Source organism: Podarcis bocagei (assembly GCF_964188305.1).
Source record: "Podarcis bocagei genome assembly, chromosome: 10".
Lineage (NCBI taxonomy): Eukaryota > Metazoa > Chordata > Lepidosauria > Squamata > Lacertidae > Podarcis > Podarcis bocagei.
In genome coordinates, this window is record NC_138135.1 from 11,316,162 (window position 1) to 11,344,073 (window position 27,912).

General features: G+C 45.8%; 1 protein-coding gene and 1 long non-coding RNA gene across 2 annotated transcripts in view; one reads left to right on the forward strand and one right to left on the reverse strand.

Moving 5' to 3' along the window:
- The first annotated feature begins 7,257 nt into the window (after positions 1–7,257).
- On the forward strand, positions 7,258–26,968 carry RBM17 (RNA binding motif protein 17). The gene is made up of 12 exons (XM_081210377.1): positions 7,258–7,442; positions 10,079–10,219; positions 11,293–11,409; positions 13,345–13,511; positions 14,292–14,389; positions 16,710–16,766; positions 17,871–18,018; positions 20,465–20,616; positions 22,877–22,950; positions 23,204–23,302; positions 25,345–25,417; positions 26,650–26,968. Exons 2-12 carry the CDS (start codon positions 10,097–10,099, stop codon positions 26,751–26,753), a joined length of 1,212 nt encoding a protein of 403 aa, XP_081066503.1. The 5' UTR covers positions 7,258–7,442; positions 10,079–10,096; the 3' UTR covers positions 26,754–26,968.
- Positions 14,396–27,912, reverse strand: part of LOC308595853 — a 222,866-nt gene continuing 209,349 nt past the window's right edge. Inside the window, exons 2-3 of the long non-coding RNA XR_014012123.1 lie at positions 15,867–15,982; positions 14,396–14,974 (exon numbers count right to left, since the gene is read on the reverse strand). This is a non-coding gene — a long non-coding RNA (uncharacterized lncRNA). The remainder of the gene's footprint in view (positions 14,975–15,866; positions 15,983–27,912) is intronic.

The window sequence follows — 27,912 nt, forward strand, 5'->3', positions numbered from 1 at the left end:
CCTCTGGCTCTTCAGGCCTACTGATGATCCCTTCATCCACACAGAGCAAATAAGCTTTTAAAAGTAGTGTGCTGTGTGGTCTTGGACTTCAAAGAAGAGTTAAAACTTTTTGCCTCGAGTGAGAGAAAATGATGAATGATGTTTGACTTCAAGGTTGCTCAATCAGTTGTAAAAGTGCTTTGTGTTCTGTAGTGGTGAGAGGGTTAGGCAGAGCGGGGGGACTAGGGTTCGAATCCCCACTCGGCCACAAAGCTCACTGGCTGACTGTGGGCCAGGCACTGCTGGCCTAACCCACCTCACAGGATTGTTGGAGTAAAATAGGGAGAAAGAGAACATTACCTCCTTGAGCTACTTGGAGGAAAAGTGGGATATGAATCAAAAAGCTATAAACCTACTATCACAAGATTTTTGAATATAATGTCAACACATGGGTGTTGTTGTTGTTTAGTTGTTTAGTCGTGTCCGACTCTTCGTGACTCCCTGGACCAGAGCACGCCAGGCCCTCCTGTCTTCCACTGCCTCCCGCAGTTTGGTCAAACTCATGCTGGTAGCTTCGAGAACACTGTCCAACCATCTCGTCCTCTGTCGTCCCCTTCTCCTTGTGCCCTCCATCTTTCCCAGCATCAGGGTCTTTTCCAGGGAGTCTTCTCATGAGATGGCCAAAGTATTGGAGCCTCAGCTTCAGGATCTGTCCTTCCAGTGAGCACTTAGGGCTGATTTCCTTCAGAATGGATAGGTTTGATCTTCTTGCAGTCCATGGGACTCTCAAGAGTCTCCTCCAGCACCATAATTCAAAAGCATCCATTATTTGGTGATCAGCCTTCTTTATGGTCCAGCTCTCACTTCCATACATCACTACTGGGAAAGTCATAGCTTTAACTATACGGACCTTTGTCGGCAAGGTGATGTCTCTGCTTCTTAAGATGCAGGGTTAGTCTCAACTAAATTATATGAAAACCTAAAAATCCTTTTTTGGGGACAGGTGACATTTCACAGATTTGTGCTACTTTCCTGAGAGAGTATTACTGAAGAAATGTGGCCATATGCTATCTGTTACTGATTTTACTGTATTTGGTATGGTGTGATTATTCCTGCGCTGAGCACTAACTTCTCAGGCAAAGCTAGTTCTTAACCCAGTTCTGGGAGTTAGTGCATTTTGAACATGCATAAGATGTTCTCATCAACCTCAACACCTTGGTCAGTTCCATAATAATAATAATAATAATAATAATAATAATAATAATAATAATAATAATAATAATTCATTATTTATACCCTACCCATCCAGCTGAGTTTCCCCAGCCACTCTGGGCAACTCCCAATCAAGTGTTAAAAACAATACAGCATTAAATATTAAAAACTTCCTAAACAGGGCTGCCTTCAGATGTCTTTTAAAGATAGGATAGCTGCTTATTTCCTTCACATCTGAAGGGAGAGCATTCCACAGGGTGGGCGCCACTACTGCGAAGGCCCTCTGTCTGGTTCCCTGTAACCTCACTTCTCGCAATGAGGGAACTGCCAGAAGGCCCTCAGCGCTGGATCTTAGTGTCCGGGCTGAACGATGGGGGTGGAGACGCTCCTTCAGGTATACAGGACCGAGGCCGTTTAGGGCTTTAAAGGTCAGCACCAACACTTTGAATTGCAGTAGTCCAAGTGGGAGATAACTAGAGCATGCACCACTCTGGTGAGACAGTCTGCGGGCAAAATATAATAGCCTGCGTACCAGGTGGAGCTGGTAGACAGCCGCCCTGGACGCAGAATTAACCTGCGCCTCCATAGACAGCTGTGAGTCCAATTGAGGTGCTGACAACAAAAAAAGCAAACATGGAAGGGGAAAGAATAACATATGAGGATATTACTAGGAAAACAGCCCAAGGGATAAAGCTCAAACCATACGACCAAATTGAAAAGAGGTTAACAGGGTGGCTGCAATACCATCAGATCAGCGATTTATTAAAGGAAGACAAAAAAAGAAATGGGTTCGAAGATAAAAAATCGAAATTCCAAATCGAGTTAATAGACTGTAAAGATAAAACTTTATCAAGAATGTATAGCTTATTGCTAGAATGGTATACAAAAGATGAAGAAGTAAAGGAATCAATGATAAAATGGGCAATTGATATTGGGCATAACATTGAATTGGATGCGTGGAAAAGATTATGGAAGGAGGGTTTGAGATTTACAGGATGCATGGCTTTGAAGGAAAACTTGCTAAAAATGATGTATAGATGGCATTTGACGCCAGTAAAATTAGCTAAAATGTATAGGAAAAAAGAAAGAAAGTGTTGGAAATGTAAAAAGGCAGATGGGGACTATTTCCATATGTGGTGGACTTGCGATAAGGTAAAAAAGTTTTGGGAAGCAATTTATAATGAACTCAAAAAATATTTAGATATACTTTCCCCAAAAGACCAGAAGCGTGTCTATTAGGCTTAATAGGAACAGAAATTAAAATAGAAGATCAAAATTTGTTCATGTATGCTACAGCTGCCGCGAGGACCCTTCTGGCCCAAAGATGGAAAGTACAAGATATACCAACTATACAGGAGTGGCAGGCGAAGTTGACAGAATATGCAGAACTTGCCAAACTGTCAGGGAGGATCCGGGACCAGGGAGATCAAAGATACCAAAATAACTGGAGTAAATTTATTGAATACTTAAAGAAGAATTGTAAAGAGGTCAAGACACTAGCAGGATTGACATAATACCTCCAATGTATAATAGTAGTAACTTGAGAATGATATGTGTGATGGAAAGAGGATAAATATACCAGTTGTGGGGAGGGAGGGGGGTCGTGACTTGGCAGAGTCAAAGGAAATGTATGGTGCTATTACAATTTGTTGGAAAAGAATATGTAAGGAAAACAATAAAAATTCACTTGCAAAATGACTCCCAGACTGTGCACCTGGTCCTTCAGGGGCACACTTACCCCATTCAGGATGAGGGAGTCCCCCACACCCGCCCGCTCCCTGTCCCCCCAAAACAGTACTTCTGTCGTGTCAGGATTCAACTTCAATCAGAATGGCTTCTGTCCTTTGCAAATAATAAATGCGTGCTATTGTTGCTTAGAAATTGTGCTGAAGTAGAACCTGGACAGAGGGTTGGAGGAGACCCTGCAAAGATAATAGTACTATCGTCCATTCCAAAGCCAGCATAGACCACCAATTCTCTTGTAGGAAAATAAATGTCAAGAGGATGGAACCAATTTTCCTCCTCTTAAACTTGTTTTTCTCTATGAGACTGCCTTGGGCGAAGTCAAACCATTAATGCATCTCGCGAAGCACTGCGTGCTCTTGACAGTTCTCAAACGTCTTTTTGTTCTCTGCCCATGTGCAGATGCCAGCAGCTATTTTAATTAGGGCTTCACTTATAAAAGAAAACAAAAGCACAGTGTGCAGCTTGCTCAGCGTGACACCCGACTGGAGCCGAAACAAACCACAGGGGCGGCTTTGTTTTCATTGTGGTCAAGAATAAATGATAAAGGCCGTGCCTGCATTAATGCAATCCAAAGCTGCAGAACATTTATACAGTTTTGTGATTTTAAGTAGACTTGTAAGTTAAAGTTATATAAATGTCACTGCACACACACACACACAAATCTAACCTTAACTCTTGGAAACAGCTTTATTTACTCTTGCAGGAAGGATGTTTCCTACAACAGATAATTTGGACCCAGTACATAGCAAGTTTGTAGGAAATAATGTCCAGGTGAGATGTTTGGTTGTGGAACCCTTTTCTTCTGGAAAAGCTCTGTTCCTAGTGTCAGATTTAATTTTCAGTCATTTACTTCAGAAATTTCTATTCCCCCCCCCCCTTGCCATTCTTGACCCCAGTTTGCATTGAAGAATGCATACATAAATACAATACCCATCCCAGTAAGATACTTAGGTAAAGGTAAAGGGACCCCTGACCATTAGGTCCAGTCGTGACCAACTCAGGTTGCGGCGCTCATCTCGCTTTATTGGCCGAGGGAGCCGGCGTACAGCTTCCAGGTCATGTGGCCAGCATGACTAAGCCGCTTCTGGAGAACCAGAGCAGCGCACGGAAACGCCATTTACCTTCCCGCCGGAGATGTACCTATTTATCTACTTGCACTTTCATGTGCTTTTGAACTGCTAGGTTGGCAGGAGCAGGGACCGAGCAATGGGAGCTCACCCTGTCGCAGGGATTCGAACCGCTGACCTTCTGATCGGCAAGTCCTAGGCTTGTTGTTGGCAGTTCCATTCAAAATGTTTGAATCAGAACTGTAGAGTTGGGACCCAAAGTCTCCTCTAGTCCAACTCCCTGCAATGCAGGAATCACAATCCTAAGAAAAAATAGACCCCCCCCCAACCTTTATATCTCTCGGAAAGAAAGCCATTGTCTCACAATTCAACTTGCTGCGTTTCCTCGGAGTAAAGAATTAAAACACTTTGCAATTCCATAGCTATTAAAGGAAAACCTACAATCTTACCACGTGCAAATCAATCCCTGGTTATTCCTCCAGCTTTCTTCATTTAGCTATCTAATTTAGGAGGCGGGGTTCACTTTACAGGGGTCCCTTTACCTTTAGGGCGTCTGCTGTGCATGCAAAAGTCCAATCTCTAGCATCTTCAGGTAGGGCTGGGATAGGATAGACCGCCTGCCAGAAATCCAGGAGAGCTGCCAGTCAGTGTAGGCAATATGGGGCAAAAGGCAGGTTCCCGTGTTCCTGTAAGAGTGCACTTCATACTGAATCAGGAAAGCAGCAAGAGGGAAGCAGGCAAAAGCTTCAAGTATAAGATAGTAAAATACAGTCTTAGGAGCACAGCAGGGGCATAGATGGGGACTTATACAGGACCCTAAATCTGGTCTGGCAACCTGGCAGAGAACAGTATTTTAAAGACTTGTTCTCCTCTGCCAGACTTTGGCAGAGCAGCAGCCCCACTGCTGAACGTTTCAATCCAGTTTAATTTTTACAGGGTTTCTTTATGCCAGCTTCTTGTGCATAGGATCCCATCAAAAGACCATCAAGTCCCACATCTAAAATCATAGAATTGTAGCATTGGAAGGGACCCTGAGAATCATTTAGTCCAATATGCAACTGTCGCATATGAGGATCAAACCTGCAACCTTGGCGTTATCAGCACAATGTTCTAACCAACGGAGCTGACACAAGCTTCTCAGGACAATCTCTTGATGGAGGATTGGTCCCAATTTGCTTGCACAAGCCTTACTCAGAAGTTAGACTGTTATGTACTGAAGTTCTCACCCTGGGCCAGCAGGGGGATACTGTAGACAGTTTTCACTCAGGTCCACATATGCAAATAAGGAATCGAAAGTGACGTTCAGTGATTGGATAGTTACAGAAAGTGGTTACTGTTGCGTTGTAGTTGAGCTCTATATAAGCAGGCTGGATGAACCCTTCAGTTCAGTTCAGTTCTGGCCTGTGAATAAACAAGAGTTGTTTGAAGAATCGCTGTGTCGTCTGATATGTTCACCCACAACTTAACATAGACTATGCCCAGACTTTATGGAGGGCGTGTTATGATTTGTTGGCAGGGAGGCTATTATGACAATGAGCATTCATCCTCAGTTGGTTGAATCTCACCTGTTAAAGAGGGGGTGATGGGAAATAGCAGTGGCAGGCCCTGAAAGGGCAGAATACTGGTTTCTGGGAGGCATACAATAAACATGAACTGTATTCATTAAAACAAAAAAACAAGAGTTGGGTCTGATCCACGGCACTGCTGCATGCATGCTAAGGCTTGCCTTGAAATGCAGCCTAGTTCATATGGAGTGCAGTTCCAATGCTACAGATTGGCCAGAAGTTTGATAAGAATCTACTGGTAGATCCAAGTGATTTGCAAGAGAGTTGTAAATATTCCTGCCTCTCAGTAGTTGAACATTTGTAAGCACAATTGAATTTATATAAATACTTCTGGGGTGACTGGTTCCCCGTCGTCGTCGTCCCCTGCTTATTTCTCAGGCCCCAGAGTTCCTCATTTGTTTTTAAAAAGTTTTTATTAATTGTTTCCAGAGAAAGGCAGAAGGTAAATCAGGATCTACTTACTGGTAGATTTCTGGGTGACTTGCAGTAGATCAGCAAGGATGTGGGCCTCGCAGTTGTTAAATAGCAACAGTAAAGTTCTCGAAGCTACCAGCATGAGTTTTACCAAACTGCGGGAGACAGTGGAAGACAGGAGTGCCTGGCGTGCTCTGGTCCATGGGGTCACAAAGAGTCGGACACGACTAAATGACTAAACAACAACAACATTTGCCAGGAGGTGATGGGCCCAGTGGCCATGATCTCCGTTTTTTTGATGTTGAGCTTCAAACCATATTTTGCGCTCTCCTCTTTCACCCTCATTAAAAAGTTCTTTAATTCCTCCTCACTTTCTGCCATCAAGGTTGTGTTATCAGTATATCTGAGGCTGTTTATATTTCTTCTGGCAATCTTAATTCCGGTTTGGGATTCATCCAGCCCAGCCTTCTGCATATAAGTTAAATAACCAGGGAGACAATATACAGCCTTGTCGTGTATGCGTGTGTGTGTGTATATATATAAATATACACACACACACACACACAAAATCATAAACTTGGCATAAACTTTCGAAGGTCAGAGACAACACAGATGAGGGGGCAGGAAAGAGAGCATACGTGCTCACGCGTGCAATCACACTGAAAAGACTAAGCCATTTCTCACCTTCTCACCCCTTGCCTTTTCCTGGAAAACCTATTGCAGTCGTTAAGAGTCGTCAACAGGCTCATCTCAGCTATCTGCCAATCTCCCATTCCCACCACCCTTCTGAGTAATACCCCTCCCCACCTTCTCACTATATCGAAGGATCTGGCAACTTCTGTTTCAGTGTATCTGAAGAAGTGTGCATGCACACGAAAGCTCATACCAAGAACTAACTTAGTTGGTCTTTAAGGTGCTACTGGAAGGAATTTTTTTATTTTGACTGAAAAGACCGTCCACGTATAGCTAGATGAGCGCTATAAGAGGGGAAATGTAAACAGATCAAGAGGTCTATGAAATACTCGCGGGGTTTGTGTTTTGAGTCATGCACCACCAGGGGTCAGCAGAGAGCTTCCCCCACCCTACGCAGCCTATAGGGCTGCAAATGGCTTTGCCTACTGCCGCGCGCTGCCCGCTCGAGGGCCGTAGCGTTCCCATCTCCCCTGCGTACGCGGCTGGCGTAGACTTCCTCCCGCCCGTAGGGTCGCCGGAGTCCTTTGCCTGGCTCCTCCCACCCGGCCGCCGCGGCGTTTGCGCAGCCGCCGTTTCACCCTCTTAGCTCGCCGCTCTTAGCGGGCGCTTCGAGGGAGGAGGAGTCTGATTGGTTCGCGCCGGCCGTGACGCGGGAGCTTTCCTTGGCTGAAGAGGAGGCGCCTTCTTCGGCGTCGGGTCCTACGCGAGGCCCCGGCTTTGAGGCCTGCACGGAAGGACTGGGAGGCCTTCGCCGCGCGGGAAAGAGGTAAAACGCCAGGCTTGAGTGGCTTCGGAGTACGAAAAGGAATCCAGCCTGAGAGACGGCTGTCGCTGGGTTTGCTTTGAAGGGTGTGCGAGAAAGCGGTTAACCGGAGAACCGGGTTTGGTTGCCTGTTCCGCCTCGTGACAAATAATCGCATTTCGAAAAGAAAAAGGGGGGAAAGTTTAATTTTAAACATTAGGTTCCTCTCATGGGCTTTTTTTGCGGGCAGTAGCGTGTGTTCCTGAGCATGTGCAGAGCGCCTCTCAGTCAGTAATTAGAAACATCGGAAGCCGCCGTATTCTCAGTCATAACTTTGGGTCCATCTAGCGTAGTATTGCCAGTATGGACTGGCAGCCGCTCTCTGGGGTTTCAGGCAGGGAATCTTTTATTTTATTTTTATACATTTCACTAATTTTACATTCATTTTAAGTTTTAAAAACTTGACTTCCTCCCCCCTCTTTCTGCGGCTCCTTAAATATATTTTGAATATCTTCTGCATATCCTAATTAACTTAATTTGCTCATTGATTCATCTACTTTAAATATATACTCTTATAAAACTGCAGGCTATTACCATGGTCCTGCCAATGTTCTTCACTGTTTACAATTTATCTGTAAATATTCAATAAACCGTTTCCATTCTTTTATAAAGTTTTGCCATTTCTGCATATTCCATAGGTTTTTGTATCCATTCTTCCTTTGTTGGGACTTCTACTTCTTTCCATTTGTGGGCGAGTAGCATTCTTGCCGCTGTAGTCGCAAAGGCAGGGGATCTTTTAACAGCCCTAATGGAGATGCTGGGAATTGAATTTGGGGCTTTCTGCATGCAAAACTGTTGCTATACTAATGAGCTAGGAACAGTAGGAACATTAATAAATAGGAACATAGGAAGCTTCCTGATACTCAGAACTTTGGTTCCATTTAGCTTCATATTGCCTGCACTGACTGGCAGCAGCTCTCCATAGTCTCAGCCAGGGGATCTTCCCCAGCCCTGCTTGGAGATGCCGGGCCTTGAACTTGGGACCTTCTGCATGCAAAACTGGTGCTCTATACCACTGGCCCTTCCTGAGAACATAAAGGTAAAGGGACCCCTGACCATTAGGTTCAGTCGTGGCCGACTCTGGGGTTGCGGCGCTCATCTCGCTTTATTGGCCAAGGGAGCCAGCATACAGTTTCCGGGTCATGTGGCCAGCATGACTAAGCCGCTTCTGGCGAACCAGAGCAGCACATGGAAACGCTGTTTACCTTCCCGCCGGAGTGGTACCTATTTATCTACTTGCACCGCATGCTTTCAGACTGCTAGGTTGGCAGGAGCAGGGACCGAGCAACAGAAGCTCACCCCGTCGCAGGGATTCGAACTGCCGACCTTCTGATCGGCAAGTCCTAGGGTCTGTGGTTTAACCCACAGCGCCACCCGCGTCCCTCCTATGAACATAGGAAGTTGCTTTTTACAGAATTGTACTATCCGTTTATCTACACCAGGGGTCGGCAAGGTTTACTGGCTATGGGCCGAATCACTCCCATGGAGATCGTCTGTGGGCCGGACTGCTGCAGCGTGATGCTGGAAATCGTGTCTGCGCATATCCACGGCACCGGAAATTGCTTCTGTGTATGCGCAGACACAATTTCCGGTATCTGCACGTGCACCAGGGCTGGGGCACCTGTGGTTTGGACTCCCAGCTGCCATGAGCTCCAGCCATTATAGGCAGTGGTCAGGAATCATGGGAGTTGTAGTCCAGCATCCTGAGGACTGTAGGTTCCCCTCTCCTGGTCTGCCCCGCAGAGGACTTTAAGGTCCATGAATAATCACAGTTTAGAGGTCCCAGGCCCTAAGGAAGTCAGATTATCCTCCACCAGGGCCAGGGCCTTCTCAGTGATGGCCCCGACCTGGTGGAATGCTCTGCCCCATGAGACCAGGGCCCTGCAGGATTTAACTTCCTTCCACAAGGCCTGTAAGATAGAGCTATTCCGCCTGGCTTTCAATTTAAACTTAGCCTGATCTTTTATTTCCCTTTCTTCCCTCCCCTCCCCTTTTTATGAAGATTACCTGCTCTGGGATCCCACAGCTAATTTTCCCCTCACTGTCTCCTCACTGGCCCAAATAGGACTAATTTAGCCAGCTAGCCCTGGTGATCATCCAATGTTTATTGAATGGATTTCCCCCCTAAATTGATTTTTGAATTCTGAATTTATTGTTATTCACATTTTATACTGTATTTTATGCTGCTTTTTGTTGCATTAATTGTTTTAAATTTGTTGTTAGCTGCCCTGAGCCCGGTTTTCTGAACCAGGAAGGGCGGGGTATACTGTAATTAAAAAAATATTATAATTATCTCTGGGCAACTCTTAGTGGTAGCAGCACTCCTGGATTTCATTCTCGGCCCTTCCTAGAGATTTCGGGGATTGAACCTGGAGCCTTCTCGGTGCAAAACTGACGCTGCACCACTGAGCTATGACCATTCCCAAATAGGAATGGATGAAAGTTAAGGAAAGGACATTCCAGCTGAACATCAGGAATAACTTTTCTGACATTAAGAACTGTTTGATTGGGCACCAGGGCAAGACTTCAAGGGCACCACTGGCAACTCTTGACTAAAATGATAATATGATTTGTTCCTTCTCATCCTCTCTGATTCCTAGCTCTGAGCTCGAAAGAAAATGTCGCTTTATGATGATTTGGGAGTGGAGACCAGTGATACGAAAACAGAAGGCTGGTCCAAAAACTTCAAACTTCTGCAGTCTCAGTTGCAAGTGAAGAAGGCAGCTCTCACCCAGGCAAAGGTACAATGAAGACTCTATTAGAAATTCACTGTCCTAACCTTGACGAAAATTAAAAGCTACTTCAAAGTGCTTTTGAAGTGCGTAGCTTATTGAATAATGTAAAACTTAGCTAGCCACTGAATTGGAGCCCAGAAATGATAATTGAAAACAGGAATTCAAGCTCTTGGGTTTTTAGATGCTGACCCTAGAGTGTTCTGCCTTAAGTAAACTGGAAAGGTTCGATTGGGCTTCTCAGCATCTGCATCTGAAATTGATAGCTTGCATCATCATTCAGTCTCCGGGGGCTGTTGAATGAACCATGTGCATTATAATCCTCATACCTTGAGGGAGACCAAATTACTGTAATTTGCAATGTTACATCACCTTCATCTTGTTTCCTGTATTTGAAAATCAGGCTTGAATAGGACAAGGGCATCTCCCAGAATTCTGATTTTGCTAAAACCTGAGCACATGTTCGGAGCATTTTTCCATCCATCTATTATTCCCTTTTGGATAATAGAAGCAAATGAAAGGGGGGAGAGAGAGAGAGTTTCAGGGGTCAAAAATAACAGTCAAGATCATTAGAAAGTCTGACTAGCAATATTTCCCCAGAATTCTAGTAGTTTTTCTTAATTACAGCTTTTATAACAGTTTTTGAGAGCAGTATTCTTTTTTTAAAAATTTTCAAATTTTGGGGGGTGTGACAAGCCTTCCCCAACCCCGCCCCGCAAACAAATTACTTAATGATCTAGGGTGGAAAGGAACATGGGACATTTTGTAGAACAGCAACATTTCTGGTGCTGAGACTAAAAAGAAGAAAGGAGGTTATAAATCTGAGAAGACTGAGAGTAAGAATTTGCTGGAAAAAAGTTTGAAATTAGAATGCAGTAAGGGGAGGTATGGGGGAGTCTGGGAAATAAGTTATACGAAAATAAGGATTTGAAATTATACATGTCTTTGTTTAGTTTTGTGTTTGTTTGTGTTGCTGTGTTTGTTAATTTTTTTTTGTGAAATATGAATAATATTTTTTTTTTAAAAAAACAACCCATTTCTGGTGCTGAGTGAAGTGTCTGCTTGTGATGTTCTTACTTTAGAGTCAGCGAACAAAGCAAAGCACAGTCCTTGCTCCCGTGATTGACCTGAAGCGAGGCAGTGCATCTGATGAGCGACAAATTGTAGACACCCCTCCTCACGTGGCAGCTGGCCTGAAGGTAAGACTGGAGCTGCTCCGAGGCAAACTGGTCTTTTTTGGGCGGGGGCTCATATAGTGGAATTCTAAATGCAGAAAATTGCCAGCCAGGAAACTGTGAGACACTTTCATCATGATGGTTTCTAAAATTGATCCGTGCAATAAAGGTGCTAAGTGACAGGGATCTTTAAATGACCTTTTATGAGACTAGTTCTGTCACACTTTTGCAAACATGTTAATGTGATAATGCCTTAATCTTTTTAAATCTTAAGTCGCTCGAAGACCTTTTAGGTAACAAGTGACTAGTAAGTATAAATAATAAGTACAGTAGTAATAATAATACTGATTATAATAATAACGTCGTGTTATCTGAATACATTCAGTGGTTTTCAACCTTGGGTCCCCAGATGTTTTTGGCCTACAACTCCCATGATCCCTAGCTCACAGGACCAGTGGTCAGGGATGATGGGAGTTGTAGGCCAAAAACATCTGGGGACCCAAGGTTGAGAAAGGCTGTAGATGATTGGTTTGTCCCAATTTGTGCAAAACACTCAACAACAGTAACTAAGGGAGAAACAACCAATAAAGTTTCATTAATAGAGTTGGGGGGGGGGGAATGAATGTTAGCAGGAACAGTGGCTTGCAGAGAGCTGCAACAGAGGGTGTTCCAGTCAACAGTGTAAATTTTAAGCTAGGTCCCCAGATGCGTACAAAGGGGGCCTTTGACAAATTGCCTAACGGTGTGTGTTGCCTGATGAGGCCCCAAGGAAAGTGTTTCACAGCCTTCGTACCATCTCTGAGTAGCACTGTTTCTAAGTAGCTGCCATATTATTCTCCCAAAGGCATAATATTTGGGTACTCTTGCAGAGATCTCCTCTGCCGCTGGGGGGCGCAAGTGGGGAGGGCGCTGTTGTTCTCAGGTCCCAGTTGCAGAATTCCTATGGACATTGGTTGTCCACTATGAAAACAGGATGTTGGGCTAGAGGGCCTTTGGCTTGTTCTGGCAGTGCTCTTCTGATGTTCTTGATGGAGATAGGTTGAGGTTCATAAGGGAGTGGATGCTCTTGAAGGAGTGTTTGCCTGGTCCTTTCACTGCTTACAGACAAGAGCAAGCACCATGAAATGAAACCAGAAGCAAACTGAAAAAGCAGCGCAGTTTGGGAGGGCAAAACACTGTATTTTCCGCTCTATAAGACGCACATGGCCATAAGACGCACCTAGTTTTAGAGGAGGAGAACAAGAAAAAAAATATTCTCTCCCTCTCTGCGCAGCGCCCCTTCAGCGAAGCGGCAGGAGAAATGGAGCCCCTGCCGTTTCTCCTCCTGCTTTGCTGAAGGGGCGCTGCGCAGAGCGGGAAAGCTGTGCAGCGCCTCTCCAGCAAAGCGAAGCCAGGAGAGCAAGAGGGATCGGTGCGCACCGATTCCTCTTGCTCTCCTGGATTCAGGGATAGCCGCCCGAAGCCTCTGGAGCACAGCGGAGGCTTCGTTTTGCTTTCGCTGAAGCCATGGAGCCTGCATTTGCTCCATAAGACGCACACACATTTCCCCTTCCTTTTTAGGAGGAGAAAAGTGCGTCTTATAGAGCGAAAAATACGGTGAATACAATACGGGCAATAGGACCCAAAGGGCGATGGGTGCTTTTATCAGACAGGATTACTGCTTTGGAAAGGGTCGAGCAGACAGTTTTCGTGCAGACTCGGTGCATCCAGGTCCAACCCCAACTACTCTGGGCGCCCTAAGTGGAATGCAGATCTTGGCCTCATCCCGATTGCAGATCAGCAGAAGGGCAGCTGTTGACATTGGTTTTGGGGGAGGTTGTTTTTCTGTATGTTGGGTTTCGAGAGGAAATCTTTGGGAAATACTTTGAAAGTGAAATCGGCGGCACTCGGGGAGGCCTCTTGCCTGTTGCAATTTCGTTGGCTAGCTTTCATCAGCGCTTCTCCCCCTTTCAACCCCAGGACCCCGTCCCCAGTGGCTTTTCTGCAGGAGATGTCTTGATTCCTTTGGCTGATGAGTATGACCCCATGTTTCCCAACGATTACGAGAAAGTAGTAAAACGCCAGCGGGAAGAACGGCAAAGGCAGCGTGAGCTGGAGAGGCAGAAAGAGATTGAAGAAAGAGAGAAGTAAGTCACCTGGGCCGTAAACCATCCACCTACATGCTTGTCTTAGCCATTTTGATGGTGTTAAAGTCTTTACGAGCTGAATAACTTTGTAAGACATCAGGTCAGCTGATAATATTTTTCATCTTGTAAATCCTTAATCAAATCTGTGATACAGTTAATTCACTTGTTTGGCCACTTTCACTACAGGATATCATAGGCTCTCAGGTCCTATTTGTATGAGGAAGTTGTATATCAGTGCATCCAAGTTTTCACCTTTCAGAATAATTTTCCTTGGCATTTGAGATCAATGTACAGTAAACCAGTATTGATTTATTTCTGTGTGAATGGTATCTGGACTTGCCAAGGAGGTGCCTCAAATCATAAGCACTTGGACAGAAAGAAGTACCCCATCATTAATTTGCTGTTGTTGTTTAGTCGTTTAGTCGTGTCCGACTCTTTGTGACCACATGGACTGGAGCATGCCAGGCCCTCCTGTCTTCCACTGCCTCCCGCAGTTTGGTCAAACCATCATTAATTAGTGTGCTCCTTTAGGGCAAAAATCAGTCTTTGCCCAGACTTTGGATAGAAAGGAATTACTCTAATAATAAACTGCTAGTGATGGGTTCCGTAGGAACTATGCCAACCCTTGCAGCAAAAGAAATACAGATAGTACCTCCAAAATGCATCTGTAAACATTTGTATTTCGTAATTGTAGGCAAAACACACCCTGCATTGCGAAGTGTACTCTGTGGGTTCCCTGCACCTGAGGATTGTCATCTTAATTTCTGTTTTAATTTCAAGGAGGCGTAAAGACAGGCATGAGGCGAGTGGATTTTCAAGGCGGCCGGATCCAGATTCTGACGAAGATGAAGATTACGAAAGAGAGAGGCGGAAAAGAAGTAAGGAAATCTTAGTCGCGGAGTACGGCCTTGGTTGGACACTGTAATCTCAGTTAGATGTGATGGGTTCTTCCCCTTGCCTGGAGACCAGGTTGTGGCATCTTCTGGGGTCCTCTTGGGGCTGCCAGCCTCCTTGTCATGTGTGATCACCTTTGAACCAGCCTACCCAGGGGCAGCAAGCCATTAGGGGGATGCCCCTAGATAAGTTCTCTGGTGGGCACAAAGAGCTCCCTGCAGCTCTTGAGAGCAGACTTTTTTTTTTTTGTTGGCAGCACTGTAGCAAACTGCTGCTGCCACCTGGTTAAGTCTGCTCATGAGTGAGTGCAAGAGAGGGTACGCAGAGGTGCCAAGCAAGGAGCTGGTTAGTGCTTAAGGACTTGCTGAGAACAGAAAGTTCAGGGTCTATCAAAAGCTGGAGCTGCTTTTCTGCATCAATTGTGGCTGCTGATTTATCTCTATTTTGTATAGCAAGCAAAAATCCTTTGCAGCGTCCCAGTGCTTAAACGACAGGACGTTCCATAGATTTGGTGATGACTTCGAAGGTCATGGCTTGGGGAAGTCTTCCATGTAGCCTCGTTTCTGAATCTAAAAAGGAAATGGCAGTGAGACTGGTTGCGGGGTTTAAAGCAATCCCGGATTTCTGAGCGTGCCATTTAAATTATCGCCGACATTGAAGAGGCAGCAATGGAGAAGTGGGAAATAGAGGACCACCTAGACATTTCCAACTATCGAAGTTTTCTTCAAATTTACTCCGCAACTCTGGGTATAGGGCGGTATATAAATTCAATAAATAACAATAATAATTTTAAGTTGCCAGCTTTAGTTGGCCTTCCTTCCTTTTGGGAACTGGAAATAAATAACTTTGTAATGGAGATCTTGCAGAACACAGTTCCCAATTGTAGAGGGCTTTATTGCTTGAAGAAATATGCTCTCTTGTGCTTCTCGGCATCGTGTCATCTCTCTGAGCTGCACTTTTAATTCCCTGGCTGACTTTGAGCCATGTTAATCTCACCAAACCTCTGGCTCTCTTCCTCCCATTATGCTCTCTTCTTTTGCTGTTGTGCAAGAACCCATTTCCACTGGGATCGGTATTGGCAGGTGCACAGGACAGGTGACTGGTCGCAGAGTATAAGGAGGCCTTTATTATGCCCCAATTAACCGAGCAAAATCACCCTAGTTGTTTCTTGCTGGGTGTCTTATTTCTGGCATGGAACAAGCTGTGCCAGACCTTGGGGTCTGAAGCCTCTAAAAGGGGGCTCTGTGTTTTTCTCACACACCTTTTGAGGGAAGGGGCACCTAGTGGAGCCATATTTTCAGAGACTCTGGGCTTATAGCTTTTAGGAGCCAGGAGTGGCAGAAACCAGCGGCAGAGTGATAGAACAGCCTCACACCTCTCTGATACCCCAACCCTTTCATATCAGTGGCAATGTGTCATCAAAGTTTTCATTCTTTTGGTTGATTGTAGCCTGGGGCTTACCAAGGCAACTCAGTGTTGGGATGTAGTTCAGGACATGCTGAGCTTTGGGGATGCTTTCTGGCTCCAGTGCCTCCCTAGGCATTGATGCTTTTATCACTGAAGTTGAGTGCATTGAACTAATAATAATAATAATAATAATATTTTATTTATACCCCCCCTCCCCAGCCAAGACCTGGCTTAGGGCAGCTAACACCAGGTATAAAAACAATTGATTAAAATAGAACTTAAAAACAATATTAAAGTACAGTGGTACCTCGGGTTACATACGCTTCAGGTTACATACGCTTCAGGTTACAGACTCTGCTAACCCAGAAATAGTGCTTCAGGTTAAGAACTTTGCTTCAGGATGAGAACACAAATTGTGCTCTGGCGGCACCCCATTGCCCAAGGTGGTGCTTCAGGTTAAGAACAGTTTCAGGTTAAGTACGAACCTCAGGAACGAATTAAGTACTTAACCCGAGGTACCACTGTACAACATTAAAATGCAGCCTCATTTCAGTAGAAACTCAAATCAAAAACTTTTTGGAGATGAAAACGTCAAATCTTCACCAAGGCCAACTACCCAGACTGGTCCCACATGGGCCAGAAAAAAGTCAGGGAAGTCCCCAAATAAGACTTCCATCACAGAAGGAGAAAGGAAAGAGGAGGAGTGGATCAGGTTATGCATATGCGGTGTAATATCTCTTTATCCCATCAGCCCACACGCCTAGCCTGTTGAACTTCCAGAAAGACAGTTACATTGAGTCCATTGCAGCAAAACCAAGGAAGAGTCTGATTCTTGTGACACCTATTAAGTCTTGCAGAATCCTGCATTCTTTTTCATGCAATTGTTTCCTTTCACAGGTATGGGAGGAGCTGCCATCGCACCACCTACTTCTTTGGTTGAGAGGGACAAAGAACGTATGTTTAAATTATTATTATTTTTCTTTGAAGTTGCTAATGCCGTGGCTTTCAAAAATGTCTTGCCTTCAGCGGATGCTTTCCAGGGACACCTGGCTGCTGTGGATGTCTGCCACAAAACCCCGGGCACTGCAGATGATATGAGGGCTGGATGCGCACTTGGTTTCTGCACCAGCCTCTTGGGTCTCTCCATCACCTTGTGCAAACTGAAGTTTATTCTTCACAGGCTGCAAGCCTGTGTGTGAGTTGCAGCCTTTTTGGCTGTTTGGAAGGGGTGTTTACATGAATGAATTCTCCTTGCCAAAATGAAAATAATCCCCACGCACAGAATGCTAGCACGTCAGGAAGAACGCTAGGCTAGAAAGACATTTTCTCCATGACATGTTAGGTTTTTGTGTGTGTAGCAATCTCTTTTTTGGAGTTGGAGGGAGATCATTCATTTTACAACAGCTTCCTTCCACCCCACCTCATAGCCCAAAAAGGTACAGCTGAGACAGTTTACTGTAGTTGCTGTCTGTAAGAACTAGGCTCTAGTGACTAGTCTGCTGTGGCAGCAGAAGAGTGAAAGAGTTGGAGAGACCTGTCAGGAATAAGCACGGACCAATGGTACTAAATAGAATGGGAAACAGCCTTACTAGAAAAATTAACCAATAAACTGAAACTGACACGGGGACAAATAGAAGAAGACGCCTTCACCCCGGTATGGCTCCCCTTTATCACATACACAGCCCAACAAGACGGTGACAAAAATCCACCAACGGCATACAAATCAAATTGGCTAACCTGATCCAAAACACCCACCCACCCCACTCACACATGAAAACAAAGACCACCAAGACCAACCAGAAATGAACAGCCACACCCTCGGCCAACCCCAACCTCTCCCACCACCAAAGGAACACAAGTGAACAGCAGAGAACCCGCACAAGCAACGCTGACACCAAACCCCACATATATTAAGTAAAATAGAAACATTGCCACCCGACCCCACCCCCACTCACCTTTCCCCCCCTCCACCTCAGGAAGCGCATGCCAGCCATAATGGAAATGCATGGTTTTTTGTGGTTTGTCGGCTTAATGTTGAACGTCCCACTTCGCTTCCAGCTGTATCGTCGTCATTCCCGTATGAAGAAGAGCCCAAGCCTCGCGGTTCATCATCATCCAAAGCAGCCATTCCTCCCCCGATGTACGATGAGCCCGAGAGGCCTCGATCCCCGACAGGACCCAGCAACTCCTTCCTTGCTAACATGGGGTGAGCGAATGCAACCATTTCAGCACTTCCTACAAAAGGCCAGGAGGGGGCAGTGGTGGCCAGTACTGGGGAGCAACCCTGCAACTTCTGCATGCGCTATGGCATGTAAATTGAGAAGCACCTTCTAATAACTCCAGTTTTGCTATTGAGGTCAAGTCCAATGTCCTAGAGGTGGAACTACAGTTCCCAGTAGCAGCTCCGGGTCTCCCCTTTTCTCTAGCGAAGCTCTCTCCTGATGGAGGGCGAGTGGCTGCGCAACGGCCACATAAAGCAGGGAGACAGTTTGGGGGCTCTGCATGCGGGCCACATGCTGTCTGCTGCTGATTTCAATTAATTTGGCATCTTGCAGCACCACGAGCCCCGGTGGCTGCTTACCTGTGTCTTGCAAGCGGCAGGGGCTGGCGGTGGTGGTGGCGGAGGGACGATGAGCAGCGTGCAGAAGGGCTCTGGAGAGGGGCTGCTTAAAATGGCGGCCGCTCGAGGGCTGCTGCTGCTGGCACCAACAAAGCCCAGCCCCCTTCCTCCTCTAGGCAGGGCGGGGAGAAGCCAGGAGGAGGGAGGGAGGAGGTGCCGCCGCTGCCGCTGTGTGAGGGAGAAGGAAAGAAATTGCGCGCTGGCGATCCATGTGGCAGTTCCAGGACTGTCCACAGGCTGGATCCAGAAGGCAGTTGGGCCTGATCTGGCCCACGGGCCTTAGTTTGCTGACCCCTGGCGTAAGATAACTGAAATCAGCTCCTGACCTCAAAGAGGCGCAGGTTTCTTTAGAGACCTGACATTGACTTTAGCCGCCAGAGCTCCATGCGGGCTGCAGTTCCATAAAACTACACAGGAATATCTCGGGTCAAGTGCAGTGTGCAACGAAATCTTGCACTGTGTCCCTCGCATGCATGTTGATTCTTCTCCTCTGCTACAAGACCTGGGGAACTGTCTTCATAGGCTGTATATGCACTTACTCCTTCCCCTCCCTGGTGCACAAGATCATGCATGCACTTGTTGCCTTTACTGTTCGGGAGTGGGGATGTTGTCCTCTTTGTAGGGTCATAATTTATACTTGTGGATATAGCGGGCTCCGTCCTCCTGCCTGCGATATGATTGAATCTTCCTGTAACACACATTCTGCTATTCCTACAAAGTTATTGGCACTAGTTCAGCTTTGAGGAGATGGGTGACATCAGGCATGGAGTTCAGCTTCCTGACTTCCTGAAAATCTAATGCTGGTTTTACAATGTTGCAGGGAAAAGGGGTAGAGTCCCGAGGTAGTAGAATAGACTGTTCCCTTTCAGATTGCAAGTGGTGGCTCACAGTTTGGTATGCTCCCCAGAGAGAAATATCTTTCCAGCTAACAAACTGACATAGCAGATAGGTTCTGTTTTACAGCTTTCTCTCTGATCTGCTGTTCCATAATAAGAATAATTGCACAGAGTATTTTCTTCAAGGATTCATTCCAAAATGGATTCCCTTTGCCTGCAGTCTGAAGTGATAAAATTCATTCTGCTATCTTATTCTGTTTCGTGTATAACTTCATTAAAGAAATTAATTAATTAAACCTCCTAGCCATTACAGGTTCAAATATACTTGAAATCACCTGGGCAGTGCTTCAGGAAAAACAAGGAATGGCCAATTAAGATTGTCAGTGTTCTATATACTTCCTTTCCCTTTCTTGTGCTTATAATAAACCATGCAAAACGTTTAAACAATAGAGAATAAATTGTGAAAAAAAGAACAACATTATGAAAACTTGTTTAATGAACAGTTAGCTTGGAAATAAATTTCTCTTCGGACAGTCTATCACTGATGATGATACAGTTTTGCTTGGTACCCCAGTTTAGTGAACAACTGTAGTTTGCTTGTGATATTTCAGAAAAGTAGCTGAATCTTGCTTATTCCCTGGGTGTGTTCATTTTGCTAAACACTTCTAGATAAATCTCAGGGGCTGCTGTGCCAGTTAACATTTTAGCATTTAATGCTGCAGATGATTATCTGATCCAACCCCTGCCAAACACATCCATTCTATCTCCTGCTTTGCACGTAATGCTAAGCTGAAATGTGGCTTAGCAGGAATGAGCAAACATAGGGTCTCCCAGAGAGGAGATCCGTTGCTTCTTTGCTGCTCCTTGGTAACTTCGTTAGCTCCTTGCACCGAGCCAAGTTACAGTTTGGCTTAGCGTTTGAATCCAGGCTCATGGCTTAGCTCCCGCCTGAAAAACCACAAACTGTAACCAAGGTTAGCCCTATGGTTTGTAGCTGGTGGTGTGTCCGGCAGAGCTAAACCACAAGCCCAGGTTCGGATGACTTGCTAAGCCAAAACATAGCTCAGCTCCTCATAGCGACAAAGCGGCCACAGTGTCCTCATCCTCCGTGCCAAGCCAAGGTTTAGTGCTGCAAACGAGAGCTGTGTGATTTCCCAAGGGGTTGCCCACTCAACCCGACTCTGTTTCATCTCCAGAGGCACAGTGGCACACAAGATCATGCAGAAATACGGCTTCCGAGAAGGCCAGGGTCTCGGGAAGCACGAGCAGGGCTTGAGCACGGCGCTGTCGGTGGAGAAAACCAGCAAGAGAGGTGGCAAAATCATTGTCGGCGATGCTGCTGATAAAGGTAATTTGGGGAGACTTCTCTGGAGTAGGGATTAGCCCTGTTCACAGGTGGGCAGCGGTGCTGAGGCAGAAAGGTGGGGTGACCTCATGCCACACAGACCAAGTGCTGATCATCGGGGGAAACTTAATAATTAACTGCCCTGTTGGTTTCCGTTCCTTTAATCAGCCTTGCATTCCCCTTGGTGTCCACCTGTAACAGGCTTAACTGAGGCTTATCTGCTTAAGCCTTTTCTTAAAGATCAGGTTAGTTCCTTGCTCTTGGGTGATTATTTGCCCCCTCGGGACTTCAGAAGTGCTGCAGAGCCTTTCCTCTGACAAATGGAAAAGTTGTGTTACCATCATTTTGGACTCACAGCTGTCCATGGAGGCACAGGTCAAATCTGTATCCAGGGCAGCTGTTTACCAGCTCCATCTGGTACGCAGGCTGAGACCCTATCTGCCTGCGGACTGCCTCGCCAGAGTGGTGCATGCTCTGGTTATCTCCCGCTTGGATTACTGCAATGCGCTCTACGTGGGGCTACCTTTGAAGGTGACCCGGAAACTGCAGTTAATCCAGAATGCGGCAGCTAGACTGGTGACTGGGAGCAGCTGCAGAGACCACATAACACCGGTCTTGAAAGACCTACATTGGCTCCCAGTACGTTTCCGAGCACAATTCAAAGTGTTGGTGCTGACCTTTAAAGCCCTAAACGGCCTCGGTCCAGTATATCTGAAGGAGCGTCTCCCCCCGCCCCCATCGTTCTACCTGGACACTGAGGTCCAGCACCGAGGGCCTTCTGGCAGTTCCCTCACTGCGAGAAGCCAAGTTACAGGGAACCAGGCAGAGGGCCTTCTCGGTAGTGGCGCCTTCCCTGTGGAACACCCTCCCACCAGATGTCAAAGAGAACAACAACTACCAGACTTTTAGAAGACATCTGAAGGCAGGCCTGTTTAGGGAACCTTTTAATGTTTGATGTATTATAGTATTTTAATATTCTTTTGGAAGCCGCCCAGAGTGGCTGGGGAAGCCCAGCCAGATGGGCAGGGTATAAATGGTAAATTATTATTTTTATTATTATTATCAATCACAGTGGTATGCTCTGCCTTGTCCTTTTCCCTCTGGGCCAGGAGGTCTCCAGTAGGAGTTACTGCTTCATACAGGCCCCATAGAGCCCTACAGTGGGGATGCTTTTGGGTTGTAGTACTTCGAGACATCTGAAGGCAGCCCTGTTTAGGGAAGTTTTTAATATTTGATGCTCTATTGTTTTAACACTCGATTGGGAGCTGTCCAGAGCGGCTGGGGAAACTCAGCCAGATGGGCGGGGTATAAATAATAAATGATTACTATTATTATTATTTGAGAGTGTGACGTTCTCGGTGCTTTTTTTCTAGGGAAAAAGTGCTGGTTCTCACCAACAAACGGGGGGGTAGGGCCAGCGCATGCAGGAACAGCGTGGCCAGATATCAGGGCTGGGCAGTGAGGACAGGATAGCTGCTTGATGCTCTCTTGCCTGCCCACCTGCCTATTGGTGAAGAGGTCTCCCCTGCCTGGGCAAACACTAACCAGGCTTGGGGAAGGAGGCGCGATGCTCTGACGGGGTTCAAGACCCTCCCACCTCATCCCCCCCCAAAAGGTGGTGGTCCTGAATACCATTGCGTACAGCCAGAAAAAAAGCACTGGGTGTTGTGCTTTTGTATACAGTGGTACCTTGGTTCTCGAACTTAATCCGTTCCGGGAGTCCGTTCAACTCCCGAAACCATTCAAAAACCAAGGCACAGCTTTCGATTGGCTGCAGGAGCTTCCTGCACTCAAGCTGAAGCCGCGTCGGATATTCGGCCTCTGAAAAACGTTCACAAACCGGAACACCTACATCCGGGTTTGCGACGTTCAAGGTATGACTGTATTCTGTTGGAAGCTGCCCAGAGTGGCTGGGGCAACCTAGCCAGGTGGGCGAGGTAGAAAAAAACAAATTGTTGTCCACAGTGGGTGGGAGTAATTAAACCTAGCGACCATTCCCAAAGGTGGTTTTACTCGGATTGAAATTGATGGCGCTAGCTTAGACATGCTCACTAATTTCAGTGGGTCTGCTCTGAGTATAACAGCCTGAATAGCTGTTGGTTCTGTTCTTTATGATCTGAACACCCGCCCCAGATTCCTAGAATCAAAAGAACACCCTCAGGCATCCCTGGGTCAGGATTTACCTAGCATGTGATTGCTCACGAAGTAGCGATCCAGTATTTAATGTTGTCCTGTTCCTGCTTTCTTCCTTTCTGCATTGCAGATGCCTCCAAGAAATCGGATTCGAATCCCTTAACAGAGATACTAAAGTGCCCTACCAAAGTGGTTCTGCTACGGGTGAGTCGTCCCCCACCCCCAGTCTTGTGGATTAAGCCTCTGACTGGTATTACAATACAGTGGAACCTCTACTCACGACCACAATCCGTTCCAGAGGCCTGTTATCTCCCACAGACGCTGTTAGACAGTTGAATGCGCATGCGTACTCTGACAGTTTTCCCCGCTCACACCCCACTTCCGCTCAGCCCTGAGCACAGCAACCCACGCTATGCCACTGGCCCCCTCTTCAATTGGATTTTTTTCTTTTTTGCAGAATATGGTCGGAGCTGGGGAGGTTGATGAAGACCTGGAAGGCGAAACCAAGGAGGAATGTGAAAAATACGGCAAAGTGGGGAAGTGTGTCATCTTTGAGGTATTAGCTGGCATCATTTTCCATAGTTTCCTCGCCCGCCCGCCCCCCCCAGCAACAAATATAAGCAGTGCACAGAAACAAAAGCAAGAGATACCTGACAGGGCTTACAACACATTAAAAACACAAAATGTTGGCAAGAAGGAAATCTGTGGAGATCCAAAGTTACCCCACCATGAGCTGAAAATCTGCAGAGTAATTATATAGTTTACTTATATAAATGCCACAATTCTGTAATTTCATTGGACATTGATCAAAACACATATATTATATAGTTAAGAAAATACTGGCAAATTATATCACAGTTACCAAGAGGTTGTTGGTTTTTTCTTTTTACTAGAATGCAAAATAAAAGGCATGCCAGTTCTGTTGGAAAAACTGTTATTTGTTTGCATTCTTGAACCCAAGAGTAATTAATAACAGGTAATTTTTGTGTACAGTGGTGCCTCGCAAGACGAAAAGAATCCGTTCTGTGATTCTCTTCGTCTAGCGGTTTTTTTGTCTTGCGAAGCAAGCCCATTGACGGATTAGCGCTATTAGCGGCTTTTAGCGGCTTATCTGCTGATCGGATCAGCTGATAAGCGGCTTAGCGGCTTAGAAAAAGGGGGGGAAGGAAAAAAAACCAGCAGGAACTCGCAAGGCATTGTCGTCTTGCGAAGCAAGACCATAGGAAATTCGTTTTGCGAAGCACCTCCAAAACGGAAAACTCTTTCGTCTAGCGAGTTTTCCGTCTTGTGAGGCATTCGTCTTGCGGGGCACCACTGTATGACCATAAAATCTGGAGACTGTTTTTCTCCCCCACGTGGTATGGGATGAAGCTATAGACCAGTCTAATTAAGATTCGCATGGCTTTTCCTTGTAGAATTTCAATGCACAACTTTTCTGAGTTCAGCGTATTTAATCAAGGAATGCGACATCCTTCTTTCTGAACAGTTAAAATTGTGCTTCACTTGTATACATCTGGCTGCAATCGTCAACTGAAAATATTGCCATGACACAGCACACCATTTGACCCTGGAGTTTGAGCGCGGACTGATGTTTCTTGGTTGCTTGGCTGTCCTGTAAACTTTGCTAAGCTGGTCATTTCCCGAGCCACCTGAAGCCCTTCAGACTAGGGCAGCACGGACTGCTCATTTCAGCATCTGACGTGCGTCATCCTGGCAGCCGCCAAACAATCCGATACCGGTTCATACAGTTGCTCCAGTTTTACGTATCTAATCCTAAGTGTGTCAAAAGTCATCTGGCAGGCAACCTGAGTCGGTTGGAATTTTGAGCTGACAGGAATCCTTGGGGATCACTTGCTCCATGTCCCAGAATGCAGACAGAGTTTGTTGTGTCTAAATTGAGAGAGCCAGCGTGGTGTAGTGGTTAAGAGCGGTAGATTTGTAATCTGGGGAACCGGCTTTGCGTCCCCGCTCCTCCACATGCAGCTGCTGGGTGCAGTCCCAGTCACACTTCTCTGAAGTCTCTCAGCCTCACTCACCTCACAGAGTGTTTGTTGTGGAGAAGGAAGGGAAAAGGAGATTGTTAGCCACTTTGAGACTCCTTAAAGGGAGTGAAAGGCGGGGTATCAAATCCAAACTCCTCCTCTTCTTCTAAATTAACACCTGGCAATCTTTCATGCAGTCCCTCCATTAAAAAAAATAAAAATACAACAAAAACTCCCACCAAAGTCTATTTATTTATATCCTGTCCTGAATCTAAAGAGTTTGAGTCAGTCTGTGTTGTGTGTCCCCCCCAAAATCCTTACAACAACCCTATGAGGTAGGTTAGGGAGAGAGATTGTGGCTACTAAATAATTCCTAATCATGATTTTTTTCCCTCCGAACATTTGTTGGATTTAAGTAGCTACCTTTCAACTGCGTTTATGGCCGCCCTTTGTCTTTTATCTAGCTGAAGCATGAGATTAATATTGATTTAAATATATTTATATACTACTTCAAAAGTAGTAATCTTTGGGAGAAATCGGAGGCTACAGTATTGCTAGGGCTATTTTATTTTCACCTCTCTTTGCAATTGTGTGTTTGTTTGTTTGTTTTACACAGATTCCAGGGGCACCTGATGATGAAGCTGTGAGAATATTCCTAGAGTTCGAAAGAGTGGAATCTGCAATTAAAGGTAACAGTCTAATAATGACCAGTCCAGTACTTAGCTCCTTATTTAATATTTACATCAATATCCCACACTCTTGCTTCAAGGGCCTTAAGGTGGCATAGGTGATTCCCTTTCCCATTCACAATTTTATCCTCACAACCACCTTGTAAGGGAGGCTAGGCTGGGAAACTGCAACTGCTCCAAGGTCACCTGGTGAGCCGAGCAGGGTTTAAATCGTGGTCTCCCAGATCATAGTCCAACTTCTGGCCATGAAGTCTGCGGAACAATATTCAGTTCCATTTCTGGTTGTGGCAATATAGACTTAAGATGTGGCTCTTGAGCCGGGACTGATGCCCGGCGGGTAGAGATTATTCTTTGTCGCTCCTTTACATGATGCAAAGTCGCGTCTCAGTATCCGTTAGCCTCAGTCAGCTTTGAAGCACACACGGGATTAAACACCCAATATTAGTCCTCCCTCACTTACAAATGTTAAAAGCATCACAGGACCATAGTTTAGAGGTCCTGGACCCTAAGGAAGTCAGACTATCCTCCACCAGGGCCTTTTCAGTGATGGCTCCGACCTGGTGGAATGCTCTGTCCCACGAGACCAGGGCCCTGCAGGATTTAACCTCCTTCCGTCGGGCCTGTAAGACAGAGCTATTCTGCCTGGCCTTTAATTTGAATTCAACCTGATCTTTAATTTCCCTTCTCTTCCCTCCCCCTCCCCTTTTATGAAGATCACCCGCTCTGAGACCCCACAGCTAATTCTCCCCTGGCCTCCTCGCTGGCCCAAGTAGGACCAATTCAGCCAGCTAGCCCTGGGGATAATAATAATAATAATTTATTTATATCCCGCCCTCCCCAGCCAAAGCCGGGCTCAGGGCGGCTAACAACAATAAAACAGTACAATGCTTATTAGATGGATTTCCCCTAAATTGATTTCTGAACTTTGAATTTTATTGTTGTTCATGTTTTTATACTGTAATTTATTCTGTTTTTACAATTAAATAATTTTAAATTTGTTGTTAGCCCCCCTGAGCCCGGTTTTTGAACCGGGAAGGGTGGGGTATAAAAAAAATATATATTCTTATTATTGCCCAGCTTGAACTGAAATGGATGCCCTCGTTAGCGTAATCTAGTGAACTTGACTTGGTTATTCTCCCACTTTTTCGCCCAATTTCTAATAAGAAGGAATGTTTCTGAATTGCTCTCTCAGCATTTGATAGGCATTAAAAATATTATTATTATTATTCCAGCTGTTGTTGACCTGAACGGAAGGTACTTTGGCGGACGAGTAGTGAAGGCATGTTTCTACAACCTGGACAAATTCCGAGTCTTGGACCTTGCGGAGCAAGTCTGACTTTCCTGCCCCCCCCCCCGAGGCCAAACACGGATGCATCACGCCAGGAATCTCAGGTTCTTCAACTCCATCCTGGGACTGCAGCAAGAGACAGCGTCGTTTAGAACAAACTGGAACTAAGTCCTTGAATGGATGTTTCTCGTTCGTTGTGTTGGACTGTTTATATTTTATTGTGGTAGAAAATTCCATAAAGATAATTGCCTGTTTTTCTTTAAGATCCAGCTGTTCTCTGTTTGCCTCCTCCAGAATCCTCCTGTAATTTGCAGTTGGGGCAGTGTTTTGTGCCCCCGTCTTTCTGCTGAGTGGTACTACATGAACACGCCCTGGTGCCTGCAGGGGGTCTGTCCTTCCCTCGCAAGCTCTGGTTCCCTTTCGCTTCCACTTAAGCGGCAGGCCACAGTTCACCTTAACCGGACAAACCTTGCATTACTGTTAAAGCCGAGAGCGAGAGAGAGAATTGAAGCACAGAAAGGGAAGCATGTCACGTTCATTTCATATTAAACTGTGGTTTGGTGTTACGTCTGAACCAAGCGAGATTAATCAGGAAGTTGGAAACAGCGGAGTGGGAAATGGGCCTATTTCAGAACTGCTGCAGCGTAGAATAATAGAATTGTAGAGTTGGAAGGGACCCCAAGGGTCATCTAGTCCAACCCCCTGCAGTGTAGGAATCCCAGCTAAAGCATCCCTGACAGATGGCCATCCAAACTCTGTATAAAAATCTCCAAGGAAGGAGAGCCCACAACCTCCCGTGGGAGTCCGTTCCCCTGTCGAACAGCTCTCACTGTCAGAAAGTTATTCCTGGTGTTCAATTGAAATCTCCTTTCTTGTAACTTGAAGCCACTGGTTTGAGTCCTACCCTCCAGAGCAGGAGAAAACAAGCTTCTTCCCTCTTCCATATTGAAATTGAAATACTTTATTGTCACTCGTACAACTTGTATACAGTGAGATTACTTGAGCACCCCCCACTCAGCTCTCTTAGTCTTAATTCCCCTCGTTTACTGACGCACACCCACCAAACCTGAAAGTCAGTTGCCCTGTTGTTATCTTTTCATTCAGCAGCCTAACAGCCCATGGATAGAAGCTGTTCTTTACCCTGTTGGTGCGACTAATCATGCTTCTATATCTTCTGCCCTAGGGCAGGAGATCAGGAAAGTGCCGG